At 40.1% G+C, this 15,883-nt stretch overlaps 2 protein-coding genes across 2 annotated transcripts in view; one reads left to right on the forward strand and one right to left on the reverse strand.

The window, feature by feature from the left end:
* LOC138967009 (required for excision 1-B domain-containing protein-like) overlaps positions 1-5,595 on the forward strand; it is a 14,546-nt gene extending 8,951 nt beyond the window's left edge. Inside the window, exons 4-5 of the mRNA XM_070339450.1 lie at positions 2,793-2,881; positions 3,016-5,595. Coding sequence (XP_070195551.1) covers positions 2,793-2,881; positions 3,016-3,109 — 183 coding nt within the window. The 3' untranslated portion in view covers positions 3,110-5,595. The remainder of the gene's footprint in view (positions 1-2,792; positions 2,882-3,015) is intronic.
* On the reverse strand, positions 5,368-15,855 carry LOC138967011 (transcription factor BTF3 homolog 4-like). The gene is made up of 7 exons (XM_070339452.1): positions 15,750-15,855; positions 14,484-14,553; positions 12,047-12,160; positions 11,543-11,651; positions 9,885-9,974; positions 6,286-6,345; positions 5,368-5,775 (listed from the first exon to the last, which is right to left on the reverse strand). The coding sequence occupies exons 2-7, from the start codon at positions 14,544-14,546 to the stop codon at positions 5,729-5,731; spliced, it is 483 nt and encodes a 160-aa protein (XP_070195553.1). The 5' UTR covers positions 14,547-14,553; positions 15,750-15,855; the 3' UTR covers positions 5,368-5,728.
* Between the last annotated feature and the right edge of the window lie 28 nt (positions 15,856-15,883).

The following is a 15,883-nucleotide window of genomic DNA, read 5'->3' on the forward strand; positions in this document are numbered from 1 at the left end:
AGAGACAGAGAGAGAGACAGAGAGAGAGAGAGAGAGAGACAGAGAGAGAGAGACAGAGAGAGAGACATAGAGAGAGAGACACAGAGAGAGAGACACAGAGAGAGACACAGAGAGAGAGACACAGAGAGAGAGACAGAGAGAGAGAGAGAGACAGAGAGAGACACAGAGAGAGAGACACAGAGAGAGAGACACAGAGAGAGACACACAGAGAGAGACACAGAGAGAGAGACAGAGACAGACAGAGAGAGAGAGAGAGACACACAGGGAGAGAGAGACACACAGAGAGAGAAACAGAGAGAGAGACACAGAAAGAGAGAGAGACACAGAGAAAGAGAGAGAGAGACAGAGAGAGAGACAGAGAGAGAGAGAGAGACACAGAGAGAGAGAGACAGAGAGAGAGAGAGACACAGAGAGAGAGAGACAGAGAGAGAGACACACACAGAGAGAGAGAGACAGAGAGAGAGACACACAGAGAGAGAGACAGAGAGACACAGAGAGAGAGAGAGAGAGAGACACAGAGAGAGAGACAGAGAGACACACACACAGAGAGAGACGCAGAGAGAGAGAGACACACACATAGAGAGACACAGAGAGAGACACAGAGAGGGACAGAGAGAGAGAGAGAGAGGGAGACACAGAGAGAGACACAGAGTTATTTAGTCATTCGGTCAGAAATGAATGTCTCGCATACAAATAATAAAGTAGAACTAAGCAAGAACAGTTACTGTAAGTTGCTGTGATCGGTCACTATCTTAACTTGTGACAAGCAGAAACGAGAAAACATCGGCAGAACACAGCAACTTCCCTTTCTGTGTTCTGCCGTTGTTTTTAACAAACTCGAGTTCAACGAAAACTCTAGCAGAAGACAGTAACGTCCCTTACTGTGTTCTGCCGTTGTTTTTAACAAGCCCGAGTTCAAGGAAAAACTTGGCAGAACACAGTAAGTCCACTAATTGGCTCATAAATCTTTAATCTTACCACTATTTTTGAAATAGACTAAAGTTATAAATTCAGAAATCATCCCCACGCTTTATTGTACTAAAATGTCCAGCGAGAATGCTTTTGTTTTAAATATAAAGCTAAGAACAGAAAACCGCGTTTTTCTCGAAACGTGATTTTTGGACTTACTGTGTTTTGTCAGAGGAGGGCAGAGCTATTCTGACATTAAATTCTGTGTTTAAATCATGTTTTTGGCAGCAACAAGTACCAGAATGATCCATGTCGTTGATTGCAGATGACGGTTCCCTTTCCGCATGAAGCCACGGAAATAACCGAACATTGAAAAACTCACGGACATGTATTACGGAGAAAACTCGAAATAACCGGATGTTTAGCATTACGTCAATATGCTTGCCTACGTAGATTGTATGTTCGAAAGTCTGACTTCTGTTGGGAATTCGCGTGGTGAAGACTGCGGTAAATCTGTAGATGATAAGAGAACAAGGATTGTCTCAGAAGAAACGACTAAATGTTTCAGACCGGTAACTTCATTTCAACATTGCACTATACAATGGACGTTCTATGTGACAGGAGAGTTTGGTGATTTTGTGTTAAACATTGGAGAGATCGTCTGCTAGAATCAGAGATAGGTCGCTTCAGATTGCAGCTTCTGGAAATGTGCAAGGTTTGTTGCCTGTTAAAGAACTGGATTTTACACGTAATGTATGTCATGTACAGTAAGCAACAACAAAATTACACACAAAGCAAATGGCATCGTCTGTCGACTAGTCACAGAAACAAACCTGGCGAGGTATGCGTGTACTTTATACACGTGGAAGAAACCGGAACCATGCGTCTTTGTTATTGCCAATATGCTTTTGGATATTGGCAAAAATGGCCGACTTCCGTAGCATTATGCTTCAAATGTTGATCGGAAAAGGGATGTGAGAGACCATCCAATCACAGCCCCCGAATTCCCCCGCGTGTCCATCAGAATAGCTATATACTATTATTATTTTTGGTATTACTATTATTATTATTGTTAAAAAAAAATTAAAAAAATAAAAAGCTGAAATTGAAAGTTATAAGATAAATAAATTGATATATTTATTTCGAAGTAATTTCAGATTGTTATATATATTTTTTTTTTAATCTACAAAGAAGAAAGAAAAAAAACACACAAAAAAACAACGAACAATAACAACAAATAAGATTGATAACAATGTGTTGTCGTGTTACAATAAACAACATCAGCAGCAACAATAATATAACAGCAACGGCAACAACAACAGCAGCAGCAATACCACCACCAACAACAACAAACGTGATAGATCAAAATTGCAGCTATATGAATTAGCATCATGTTGTTGTTGTTTTTGTTGTCATTGCTATACTGCTGCTGCTTCGGCTGCTGATGTGACTGCTTATGTTGTTGCTGCTGTTAAAATGATATCTAATTAAAAAAATAAAAGTAAAAAAGTTATTTCTGGAATTCATCTAGTAGATGGATAGTTGGCTGTGTGTTGATTGTTGTGGAAAAAGAACCATTTAAGAATCCTGTTTATGTGTGCTTTGCTTTTAGGTACCATTTGTTTGCTCTCTTGGCCAAAAGCCTAGCAGAAAAGCTGCCATGCAATCTATATTGCTCTCTGTCTCATTCTTTGTTCTTGATGAGCAGTATGTTTACATTGATTACCTAAGGACTGAAGTTGTTGCACAGATTTGACAGGCATATGTTGTTAATATTATTCACTGCTTTACATAAGCAGCTATACCCTCAATTAATACATGTGAGAGTGATACAACACCGCCTTGCTGATGTAACAGCTAATTGTTCCTGAAAATTTTTTCAGACAGTACAACTCCAGCTGAGCCGTCAAGGAGCCACTGACAACCCAGATGATGCTTGCCAGAAAGCCCAAGTTGGTGAACTCCAACAGAAGTGAGTAATCAGGATTAATATTTTAACAGGTACTTATTTCTAGAATGTTGCCGTTTGTAAAGGAAACTTCTTTGGTTTGATGAATGTATGAACCATTTTCTTTTAAGATTTAATTTTGATTTTTATGTTTGCAGGATCCAAGAGAATGTGCAGAAAATCTATGACTATATGGAAGACCTCAAGTTTGAATCAGAAGATCTTTACTCCTCAGAAGGAGCAGAACGATGAACCTTCTTCGAAAGACTGTATTATCAAAAGATGGTTGGAGTAATGGAACGAGATTTTCAGTGTACTATAATGCACAATTCATAAAATCCCATGTCCTTTCTTGATATTCCTCAGACCTTCAACAGGAGCTGACGGAGAGAGGACTTGGTCTCAAATGAAAAAGTTCGTTTTTTTATCGCTTTCATATGTGGTGCTAACAAGAGGAACAACTTTTTCACAATCTATACAAACCCGACAGTTATTTTTGAACATCTATTGAAAGAGACGTATCTTGTATACAGTGGAATCCCCCTTAAAGTCTTAAAACGGAGGTCAATAAACTGAGGTTATGAACACAAGATCTGGAAAAGTAAGGTCTTAAAATGGGGGAGAGAGGTTGGAGTCTTCACAGGGTATTCCACTGCACTTACCATCTTTTTTATTTTACACTGTGGCAGAAAATGGATGAAGAGGCCCATTTTCCTGTATGCGTCTCAAAAGACCTGCTTTTTACTTGCAAACCTATGTGGGATATAATTTCGTTGAACAGCATATTATTTGCTGTTGTGATTGTGTATGTATGTTAGTTGCAAGGATTTTGTTCAGGAACCTCCAAGATATGTATGTGAATATCAATAACATGCAAACTTTGCATAGTGCTATTATTTTTTTCATTTTGACTTCTTCAGTGTTGCAGTAGATTTGTTACTTGATATAAACAAGCAAAGTTTTCCAGGACCGAGCAGCCACAATATTATCTTAGACAGTGCAGTTTTAACATGATTCCTATAAATGAGGATAACATTTTGTAGAACTTCTTATAAGTTTGTCAAAGGGAAGTAAACACTTAGACAACTGCAATTCAGTTGAGAGGTATGCAGCATTGAAATGAACAAAATGTCATCTTCAGGGGACTAGTTCCACATAACTGAAACTCTCATTGTCTTTTATTTTGAAGCACTCAAATGTACATATCACTGGTGAAAGTATTGTGTGCATTTGTAAAACACATACTTACTGAATTGCACCAACTGAAGTTTCTTTGCCATGCATGCGTTGTGCTTGTGGAGAACTGGTTGTACTCCTTATTTTTACAAGGACAGTCTACATGTGTGTAATAAAGAACATGTTCACTGCATCTGTGAGGATTGTCTGCTGTTTCAAGTCTGTCATCGTCAGCATGTAGCACTTGCTTTGTCAAGTCTTAAATGTGTGCATGTGAATTCATCCATTATGCTTTTCGTACTATGTGCGCGACCAAGGATTACCAGCAAACTGTGTTGCATGTTATCGCTTCATAGAATAACAGGTTCTTCGACAGCGAGAGGAATTTGTATATATATAGTGTGTATTGCATATATATGATTTTTGTGTGAACAGTACATGTGGTGATGTGTCTATGATTAATTTGTTTTATGTAGGTTGTATTTTTTAATTGTTCTATTTTTTTGTATATATTTATGTTCTTTTGTAAAGGGCCTAGAGCCATAGGCAAGGCACTTAAAAATTTCCAGTTATCATTTTATTATCTGACTATCCCGAATCTTGTCCCCGATGTGCGTGTCTTACACCATGCCTTCCCCCTCCCACCTCAAGATTTACATTTGCCATCATGTCACCGACCAGTCAAGTGGCTCATTTGATTTTACTCCTTGAAACATAGCTTTCAACTTTGCAGGCAAATGAGATCATTGAAATTACTTGTAAGCCTCCACAAAGTCAGATCAGACAACATGCCAATTCAGAGAATGTAGCCAATCCCCTTCCTGCCAAGGCAGCAAGGGTTTCAGCTTTAAAGTCAAACAGACTGGAGACAAACTGGTGAAAATAATGTGCATCAGTTGTGCAATATGTGCCACACAGAATGCAGTGTAAACCCAGCTTTTTGTGCAGTCGTGGTGATGATGAAAACTCTGGTAGTGCTCATTACAGTCAAACCTGTCTATAACGACCGCCCAAAAAGGGTCTTAATTGACAAGTGGCCATTATTAAAAGGTCCATTATATACGGAATAAAACTTGTTGCGAATCTTTTTTTGCTAGTCGTAATGGAAAGGTGGTCGTTATCAAGGTGGTCCACAAGACAGGTTTGACTGTAACAGAACACTAGCCTAAAATAAAACTCCTCCTTCAAACTTACAGCCTACTTTGCCAAGAAAATGTGGAAAATGTGTTTAGCTATGGCTGCATTGTTTTACTTCAGCCAAGAGCGAAACTATACTACTCCAACTTGTGTACTTGAAACATCCTTCACCAAAATGAAAAAGCCAGCACTGTGTATTAAGAATGGATATTTATTCTGATGCAAAATTGCACTTGAATAGGAGCCACGTCTCGATCTCCAACCGAGTTGGATCAACGTACTGCCCCTGATGATGGTGGTGCAATACACACATGGAAAATTCCAAAGCAAATCCAAAACTGAATGACAAACGTGACACAATAAAAAAGGGGCATTCAACGACATTTGTATTATTGGCAGTAAGAATGTACAGTTGCAATTTACAAGGAGAGTGTTGATCGCAAGCAGAGTTATGGATTGTGTGTGGATGATGCAGCGCCGCGGGTGGTGTTTCCGCATCAGCTGGACGTTTAAAGCATGGAAGGCTGAAATGTCGCTGCCCCCTGCACTCTCTCGATATCACACTCCTTCTCCTTTTGATGCCTCGTCAAAGTTACCCACCAATTCTGAAACACAGCACAAAAAGACAGGGGTTACTTTTGATCCATCGAACCTGAGCAGTACATGTTTAACTTTGCCTTTTGTCTCATGTGTACAAGTGACACTTTTAGGCGTGAATGCATACGTTCCCCAGCTTGGCATGTGCCAAACAAGATTGCGCTGGAACTAAGTACATCTCAACATAGGACACTTTCTGATGCCCCTTGGTCTATTAATTTGGCAGAATACCCCTCTCATGAAATGCTGTCTGTAAAGTAGGGACACTGTTCTCAAGGGTGTCCATTCATTGCAGGTACCATTTTAACACCAATAACTTTTTTTGTACACAATTTATACTCCAATGGTTACCTCAGGGGGTCTCCTCTAAAATGCACCAGAAGTAGAGGTACTTTCCTGCTTCAATAGTTTTATACTGGCACTAGTTTGACAGTATGCAGACATGTGGCAGAAGCCTCTTCTGAGTATGAAACAATGTGAAGCCAAAAGAACAAAGACTGAAAGATAAGAGGACTCACCAGGAACCTCATCGTCATCATCGATATCTCCTGCACTCTGCTTAGAGGAATCACCAGCAGCTACAAAAACAGATTGATTAACTTTAAAAATCAGCAATAAATCAAAACCAAACAACTGAGCAAGCACCAGACCGTTATAGCTTCAGTGAATACAGTGTGTGTTTGTGCTTTAAAATAATAAGCAACAGAACACTGCATGGGTGAAACCTAAAAAAAATAAATTGATTGAAAATTCCGAGGTGGGGGTCCAGGGGGGCAAAGCCCCCCAGCTGAAAACAAATTTTGACGTTTTATAGGTGATTTTATGGCCTCTCCTGGGCTATAAAAAAAAAGTGACACTTAATGCCTGTCAAAAACTTAAGAGATGTGATCAGCCTTAAAAAAACAAAATCTTGGATTTTTATTTTTAGTCCATTCACACGAGTAGTACTAGAGGTCCATTCCAACTTATTCTGCTTAAAAGAGTGTCAGAAAGGTCAAGATAGACTGTGCTGAAGCAAGCAGAGAAATGAGTAATAAGTAACAGCAGATCCTATCAAGTCGATGAGCCACAAAAACAATGCCCTTGTCCAAAAACAACAATTTCACCAAACAAGTCACACGATCATGCGCTTATAACACATAACGATACACGCTCAAAGACAAACAACAGAAAATGACAAAACTGATAACACATGAAAAACAGCAGCCATATATCATATACAACATGAACACCTGAAGTTAATGTCGTGTTTATTTGATGACTAACCTGAAAACTACACCAAAGATACGCATTGAAGTTGAACCGAAGATCCAAAGATACGGCGCACGGCCCAATGAAAGAAAGAATGAAATGGTCGACGTAAACTTAGACTTTATCACGAAGTCGGTACAGCTTTTTTGTGGTGTTTGCTTCTTGCGCGTGCATATTCTTCCCGATAATACTATATTATAATCTCTCACTTTGGAGCAGATGGCACACAAATGTCACGGTGTATCAAGATTCTGAAGCCACTTCCGAAAACACTCTACGGCTTACGCGCGTTTGTTCGGTTGGTCAGCACCGATTAACTCTGTTGAAGCGTTAAAACTGAAAACGAGTACAGTGGAACCCCTCACAAGGACCCCCCCTCTCGAACGACTACCCCGCCACAACAACCTTTTTTTTTTTAACCGATGTTTCCTTATATAGTTGCCACCAGTGTAGCGACCACCCCGCTCTAACGTCTAAGGACCGACCTAACAGCTTGTGTAACGACTTTGTCAGACAAAGCCAAGACTCTCAGTCAGCGTAACGCATCACTGACAAACCGGTTATAACCAGTTATAACCGTCTCGCGTAAGCAAAGGCACTAAACCGCTGAGAGGTGTGATGGTTGGGTGGGCTGAGTAAACAGCACAAACCAATCATCGAGATCAAAGGCAGGTCCATTGTGATAGCTGGGTGGTCTTGTATAGAGACACTGACCTTCTTCCCAGGGGTCATTGACCCAGTTTTAGCTACGAGAGGTGGTTCCCCTTTCATATCTGAGAGAGGAAACACCGGGTCAGTGACCGAGTTTAACCTATGGGGAGTTTAACCTATGGCGCGGTCTCTTTGATGTCTTGAGAAGAAACTTGGCCAGGGTACTGAGATCTGAGGGTAGTACATGCACCAGAACTGGTGGACACCATCGACAATGTCTAACATGAAATCGAAGCAGTTTGCTTGAGGAAACGATCATCAGCAACTCAAACTTCTGGTGTTTTTTTTAAGAAAATCTGAGGTGACTTTCTTTGTGGCCCCCTGACCCCGCCCCCTCCCTCTGTAAGGACCCCCCTTCATAAGGACCGATTTTTGTCAACATTTTCAAGGTCGCTAGAGAGGGGTTCCACTGCAGTGCAAAGTTCTCAAGGAAAAGCACTTGAGTTTCAAGCACCAAACTTATCACACACAGTTTTAGTTTCATGAACTCCAACCAGTCCCATCGCCATTTGTTGGCTAGACCAGCATCAATAAGATCTGTCTGTGCGTTTTCCGTCAAAACCGGCATCTTTGTCGCAGAAATCGTGTCACCACTTCGTAATGCCTGCCAAAACGCGAGAGAACTTTTTTTTTTTATCGTGATGCAGAGCGAATCTGAAAGCAAAGAAACCTCACCTACGGGGTTTATCGCGAGCACAGGCAAAAGCGCTTCCGTTTCTGGGCAAACTGCAACCGGTTCACTATAGCAGTTCAAAAACGCGTTCCGCAAGTAGTTGCGTTTTTTTTTCTCAATTTTTTTTTCTTCAAAAATGCGGATTGACGGAATTTGCGTCAGACTTATTTTCAGATTGATGGATTTCAGTCAATTGACGGGCTAGTTTCACCCATGACACTGTCAAGAAACAGTGAAATACCAAACAGACGCACCAGCATTCAAATACAACAAAAACAATATTTTTTTTACCAAAAGCAAACACTGAGTAACACAGAAACCAGGAACATAAAAAATCAGAACATACAATACTAGTAACCGAGAAATATGCACAATCAGCCTTCCGACATCTCAGGCAAAAGTGTCCTATTTTTTTCCCGCCGATACTAGACTTTTTTTTTATATTGCATTTGAAATAAAAAAGCACAAAAAAAGCGTCAAAACGAAAGTAACAGACGGCACAAGGGGGATAACCTCGCATCCCTTTTGTCTCATTTGTTTTGTAATGTGTTGTCTTTCTCTTTGTATAGTAAGTCCAGTCTCTTTGCGTCACTGGAGTTATTTTCTACCCTGACCAAACAAGAAGAGCAAACGCTCGATCGAGTCACTTTCGCAGTTCTGAATATTATATGAGGCATCAGATGGACAGGAAGAAATTGCTATTCACAACACAATACAGATGTAAATAATTTGATGTAAAGAATAATCCTATAAAGTTTGAATCAAATCCGATGAATAGTTTCAGAGATATGATATTTCAATTTTTTTCCTTCAAGACATACCTGTGACCTTGAAAAAGGTCAAAGGTCACCAAAGCAGACGTCAAAGTGTAGAGGTCACTGGGAGTCACGTTCACATAAAATTTGAGCCCGGTCACTTTTATAGTTTCCGAGAAAAGCCCAACGTTAAGTTGTGTGTTGCCGAACAGAAAAGGCTAGTTATCTCCCTTGTTTTTCTGATAACGTTCGTAAAGGGCTACAGATGTAAATACTTTGATGTAAAGAATAATCCTACAAAGTTTCAATCACATCCGATGAACTTTGTCAAAGATATAAAATGTCTAATTTTTCCTTTGACGCTGACCTGTGACCTTGAAAAAGGTCAAAGGTCAACGAAACCATCGTTAAAGTGTAGAGGTCATTGGAGGTCACGACTAAACAAAATATGAGCCGGATCGCTTTGATAGTTTCCGAGAAAAGTCCAACGTTAAGGTGGTGTCTACGGCCGGCCGGACAGACTAACACTGACCGATTACATAGAGTCACTTTTTCTCAAGTGACTCAAAAAACTAAAATCCCAACCTACCTACCCTATTTTTATTAGCCATGATACCAGAAACATACAACTTTTTTGGGGGGGGGCCTTAGAAGATAAGAAGCATTGGATGAACAAGCAGAAATGTGACAAAAAAAGTTTGAAAACTCTCTCGGTTTCCATACTTACCATTTGCAACAGTCGATGCTAGTTTCCTGAGACTGCTCAAACTCTCTGTACCCAACTGGTTCAGGATACCTGGGAGCATCTCAGCTATTTCTGTAGAAGATAAAATAAAAAGTGTTAGTATAACTTATTAACCATATAACACAATCGATAACAAAAAACAACAAGTCGCATAAGACGAAATTACTACATTTAGTCAAGCTGTGGAACTCCCAGAATGAAACTGAACGCACTGCATTTTTTCACAATGACTGTAGTCTGCCGCTTGTGCAAAAAAAGGCAGTGAAACTGACGACCCTGTTCAGCGCGGTAGCAGTTGCGCTGTGCTGCATAGCACGCTTTACTGTACCTCTCTTCGTTTTAACTTTCTGAGCGTGTTTTTAATCCAAACATATCATATCTAAATGTTTTTGGAATCAGGAACCGGCAAGGAATAAGATGAAATTGTTTTTAAAACGATTTCGGAAATTTATTTTAATCATAATTTTTATATTTTTAATTTTCAGAGCTTGTTTTTAATCCGAATATAACATATTTATATGTTTTTAGAATCAGAACACGATGAAGAATGAAATAAAAGAAATTTGGATTGTTTTATAAAAAAAACAAGAAGGGCAAAGCCCATACGACTCACATGCTTGACCTTGACCAAGTGACCTTGACCATATGTGACCAAATGTGTCTCATGATGAAAGCATAACATGTGCCCCACATAATTTTTAAGTTTGAAACAGTTATCTTCCATAGTTCAGGGTCAAGGTCACTTCAAAATATGTATACAACCCAACTTTGAAGAGCTCCTGTGACCTTGACGCAAGGTAAACCAAACTGGTATCAAAAGATGGGGCTTATTTTGCCCTATATATCATATATAGGTGAGGTATTGAATCTCAAAAACTTCAGAGAAAATGGGAAAAATAGCTGTTTTTTAGACAACATTTATGGCCCCAGCGACCTTGACCTTGAAGCAAGGTCAAGATGCTATGTATGTTTTTTGGGGCCTTGTCATCATACACCATCTTGCCAAATTTGGTACTGATAGACTGAATAGTGTCCAAGAAATATCCAACGTTAAAGTTTTCCGGACGGCCGGCCGGACGGGGGGACAGACGGACGGACGACTCGGGTGAGTACATAGACTCACTTTTGCTTCGCATGTGAGTCAATAATTTTAATTACAATTTTCAGATTTTTAATGACCAAAGTCATTAATTAATTTGTAAGCCTCCATGCTGAAATGCAATATCGAAGTTCGGCCTTCGTCGAAGATTGCTTGGCCAAAATTTCAATCAATTTGATTGAAAATTGAGGGTGTGACAGTGCCGCCTCAACTTTTACAAAAAGCCGGATATGACGTCATAAAGACATTTATCGAAAAAATGAGAAAAAAAGTCTGGGGATATCATGCCCAGGAACTCTCATGTAAAATTTCATAAAGATCGGTCCAGTAGTTTACTCTGAATCGCTCTACACACACACACGCACACACACACACATAAACCAGGACCCTTGTCTCGATTCCCCCTCTCTGTTAGAACATTTAGTCAAAACTTAACTAAATGTAAAAAGCTGAATTACAGAAGAAATTAAACACATCAAGCCTTTTTATTTGATGTCAGATATCAGGATCAAAAACACTATCTTCCACACCATCAACTTACGTTTCATTTCGGCATGACCAGTGATGGCAAATGTGTTGGCAGCCAAAGAGGCTTGGACTTTGGGGTTGTTGAAATGGATTACATGGCCATCCTCCTTGATCATGTTGACCTAAACAGACAGTGAAAGAAAACGTCAAGTGTTGTCAAAAATAATCCAACAATGAAATCCCAGCAGCGGTTATTCGTTTCAGCTAGAAAACTTACCACAGAATTTCAACTGACTGGTGCTGCAGTCACACTTGAACTTAACATATCCCCAAGGAAAGGGAAAGCTTCCCAGCTGCACTTAACATGCTTTCAAATGATAAAATTAAAACCTTCGATACCTGAACAAATGTGAACATTCATAATCATAAGCTGTTGAAAAAGAGAAGCTAAAATCAATCACCATACAAACCACACCTACTGGACTTTCTTTCGCCTTCAAAATGTGGTAACAATTTAACCCAATACATCTTCCACACTCAGCCATTATACATTTACGACTTGTTAATAAAGTCCAACCTCTTCAATGCCTGGGATGGAGTTGACGGACAGCTTCTTTAACGAGCTTTGCAACTTTTTGTCGTCCGTCGTGGCTGTTCTGTGGATGACCTTCTTCTTTCTTCTGGCAGAACCCTGTAACATAAATAGCAGTGTCAGTGAAAATCTGGAAAGATACTCAATCTAATCCTTAGGGTTAGACTAGATACACCTGGAATACTTGTTAACTTGACAATACTAATAACTTACACGGAAAAGCATGGCATCAAATCAATCTTAGAAGGAGAATGGTGGAGATAAGCAATGCACCTCTGCTATCAAAAACAAACCCACCAACTTAAAGGCAGAGTAAGCCTCCCGTAAACCATCACAGATACGGTCAGGCTTTTACACACAGTACAAACACCCTTTCATTTAAACACTCACCAATTGAGAACATCCTTGGTGCCCTCCGTAAAGAGCGAACAATTTTCAAAGAATTTATTTTTGCGTGGTTTATCTTACCCCTGAGCCATCGTGAACCCGTGTGATCCAGTTTTCCCCCTTTTCACAATGCAGTCGTCATAGTTAGTCATTTGAATGCGACTCGACGTGAGCTTATCTACAATAGCACGTTTTTTATGCACGAAACAACGGCTGTGGTTCACAAGAACTCTAGCGATGGCTTTTGACTGTTGAGAGGAACGGCGATTTGCACTGATAAACCGGGCCGTCGTCTGCTACGACCCTTGCGTGGGATATAGTTCAGTTGGTAGCGCGCTGGATTTGTATTCAGTTGGCCGCTGTCAGCGTGAGTTCGATCCCAGGTTCGGCGGAAATTTATTTCAGAGTCAACTTGGTGTGCAGACTCTCTTCGGTGTCCGAACCCTCCCCCCGTGTACACTACATTGGGTGTGCACGTTAAAGATCCCACGATTGACAAAAGGGTCTTTCCTGGCAAAATTGATTAGGCACAGTTAATAATTGTCTACCTATACCCGTGTGACTTGGAATAATAGGCTGTGAAAGGTAAATATGCGCCGAAATGGCTGCAATCTACTGGCCGTATAAAATTTCATCTCACACGGCATCACTGCAGAGCGCCTAGAACTGTACCCACGGAATATGCGCGATATAAGCGTCATTGATTGATTGATTGATTGATTGCGTGACCCTGCTTCCGGGCTTTTCTTTTTTTAAACTTTCACAACTTTGAATTGTTCTGATCTTGTCTTGATGAAAAACGAATTCTTTTATGATTAAAGAATGTTTGTGTAACAAGCTGTCAATTTATTATTTAGATTTTAAAAGTTAGGTCTAGCGCAAAAACGAGGCGCCATTGTTCTTCAGGGCCAAGTCCACGAAAATAAATTCTTGGAAAATGTCTCACGCTCGACAGAAAGCAGCCAGGATGTTCCCGTTCGGTGAGCGTTCAAATGGAAGTACATGGTTGCCACTTTCAAATTTTGAAAAGCCTGAAAGTCTGGGGTCCAGGGGCCTCCGGCCCCTGGTGAGGTGCAGGGGCAACGCCCCGCTTGGGGGGTACGGGGGGCGAAGCCCCCTGTACGCTGAAGGATTCTGATGAATTCAAAAGCATTATGTGGCCTCTCCTGTGAGATAATCATAGAAAACAGAAACAAATCTGCTAATTCTCAAAGCAACAGTTTACTTTACAGAAGAGATCAAATTAAAAGTCAAAAGCTGACAAAATAGCATTAAATCTGAGGACTATCTGTTACTTGCGACACATGTGCCTGTGGTGTTTTGCTATGTAAGAGTATGAAGAACCCTCTTTTTTGTGGATGAAATCTTCTATTCTTTTGTGTTTCATCTTTATTTTTTGTGTACAGTCCCTCACCAGCAGTCATCTCGTTTCTGAGTGAGTGCAAACTTTAATACTGATAAATGACTACAACAAAAATATTCTTGCATTGACAACCTAAACTTTTTTCCACCTCACTTAAAAAATAACTTTCAAAAGATGAAATATGTCATTCGTGTTTGCAAATGTCCATTCACACACACATTTCATCTTCTGAAGAGTGAGAGAAAAAAATCTATCCTCGAGTCAGTCTGGATTGGAGCAAAAAGGCCTACCTGTACCACCAACACAGTACCATTGCATTTGTACAGATTTTCCAACCCAGGAAAAAATCTCGGTTTTTCAATTTACGAAAAAAAAAGAAAAAAAAAAAAAACTTTTTTTTTTCTTTTTTTTTTTCGTAAATTGAAAAACCGGAATTTCCGGCTTCAGATTTTTTCAAAAGCCGGAATTCCGGCTCCCAGCCGGAGGAGTGGCAACCATGGAAGTATGCTTGTACTGTATTTAGACGCTCGGGGAGCTCTGTGATGGTTTACGGGAGGCTTACTGTGCCTTTAACCCCAATGAACAAAGAATATAACAACAATACTATGGTTTACAATGGTACACGCACAGAATCAGATGTGCAGCTACCGAGCAAAAATAACCTTTACTTACCTTTCCGCCAATCCTAACTTGGTCGGCTTTGGCTTGCAACTGTTTTAATTTTTCTGGATTCATCTTGGTTCTGGAATAAAAAATAAAAAGAACTTGTGAATATTAAACTTTTCACCCTGATCCTTCACTAAACCCTCAGATCTTCACATGAAACCTGTAAATAAAAACAGCAAATCTCTTATTCATCCACAATGCCATCCAAGTCTGTAGCTGTTGCCAATGCCACGTGTGAATATAAAATATCAAATCAATTTAATGACTCTTCAATCTAAAACTTGAAACATCCCCCGCCATACCATGAAGAAAACATAATTTGTACCTATTAAATTAGGATCAGCATTGACTGATCACATGTGTTTGACTGACCTGCTCTATGTCAAGGTTTATCAGCAATTTTAACCATGTCTGTCACTGTTATGGTTCAGTAACACTAACAAACATACATGCTAGTATCGCTGTTCTGTGCTGGTTGTAATCAACTTGCGTCTCACATGAGTCATAATTAACCCACCAGAGGCATCGACTGCCAAGACCAAACTGTGAACTTCATTTTTGTTTACTATCTTTGTTTTTGGCCTGTTTTCAATTTCAAATAAATGAAGCTGAATCAAAATGACCAAGAGGAGATGAGCATGGACTAATTAAGTGGTGCAGTAGGCCTGTGTCAAATGGGAGATATAGGCTAAGTATAACTTGCGCAGGGTTGGAAGGGTAAAAGTTGAAAATCTTCACTCAGCCGACAGCACAAACACCAGAGGCTGAGAAGGAGCATGTTGATAGGTGAGTGAACCAAAGCTAAGGCTGAGCTCTACCTGTGGGAACAACATCCACTTCTTTTCCTCATGACTATTAATGTGGTACTGGTAGTTTTACTGTAGTGTAAGTGTAACCTGACTTATGAGAGCCGAAGGGAACTGCAGGATCGTCTGCTTTGGTCGCAAAAATGAACGTCAAATCAGATCTGGCACACCAAATAAGGTTAGGAGAAAAAAATCAATGCCAAACTTAGTAAAAATAAACAGGAGGGGCTGCATCGAAATACTTTCGGCGCATGGTATTGGTAGTCATGCCGTGCATGTATCGTCATGACAGAGGCCAAGCGTGTCGGAAGGCATGTCGGAAAGCATGGGTCATTGTGTGTGGATAGGCAGCAAAGATCAAAATAAATAAACGCTGTTGCCACAAATTTTGTCGACCATACGCAGCGATTGTTACACCGCAACACTACTATGTGATCAAATGTGTCGATTTCCCAAATATACTCACTGGTTTATGAGCTGACTTGAGAGATTCTTGTCTCCCACGAGGTACAACTATGGCCGCTCCGATGGAAAGGAACGTGACGTCACTTTATTGTGCGTACCAAATCTCTAATAATCTCAAATCAAAATAAAGTAGCA

The sequence above is a fragment of the Littorina saxatilis genome, linkage group LG5, assembly GCF_037325665.1.
Source record: "Littorina saxatilis isolate snail1 linkage group LG5, US_GU_Lsax_2.0, whole genome shotgun sequence".
NCBI lineage: Eukaryota > Metazoa > Mollusca > Gastropoda > Littorinimorpha > Littorinidae > Littorina > Littorina saxatilis.

Bases quoted from the DNA above. Each gene is read 5' to 3' on its own strand.
- LOC138967011 (XM_070339452.1), bottom strand. From the start codon at position 14,546: ATGAATCCAGAAAAATTAAAACAGTTGCAAGCCAAAGCCGACCAAGTT. The intron at 9,975-11,542 runs GTAAGTTGATGG...TATCTTCTACAG, and splicing joins TGGTCATGCCGAAATGAAAC to AAATAGCTGAGATGCTCCCA. The intron at 6,346-9,884 runs GTAAGTATGGAA...CTGTTTTTGTAG, and splicing joins AGCATCGACTGTTGCAAATG to CTGCTGGTGATTCCTCTAAG.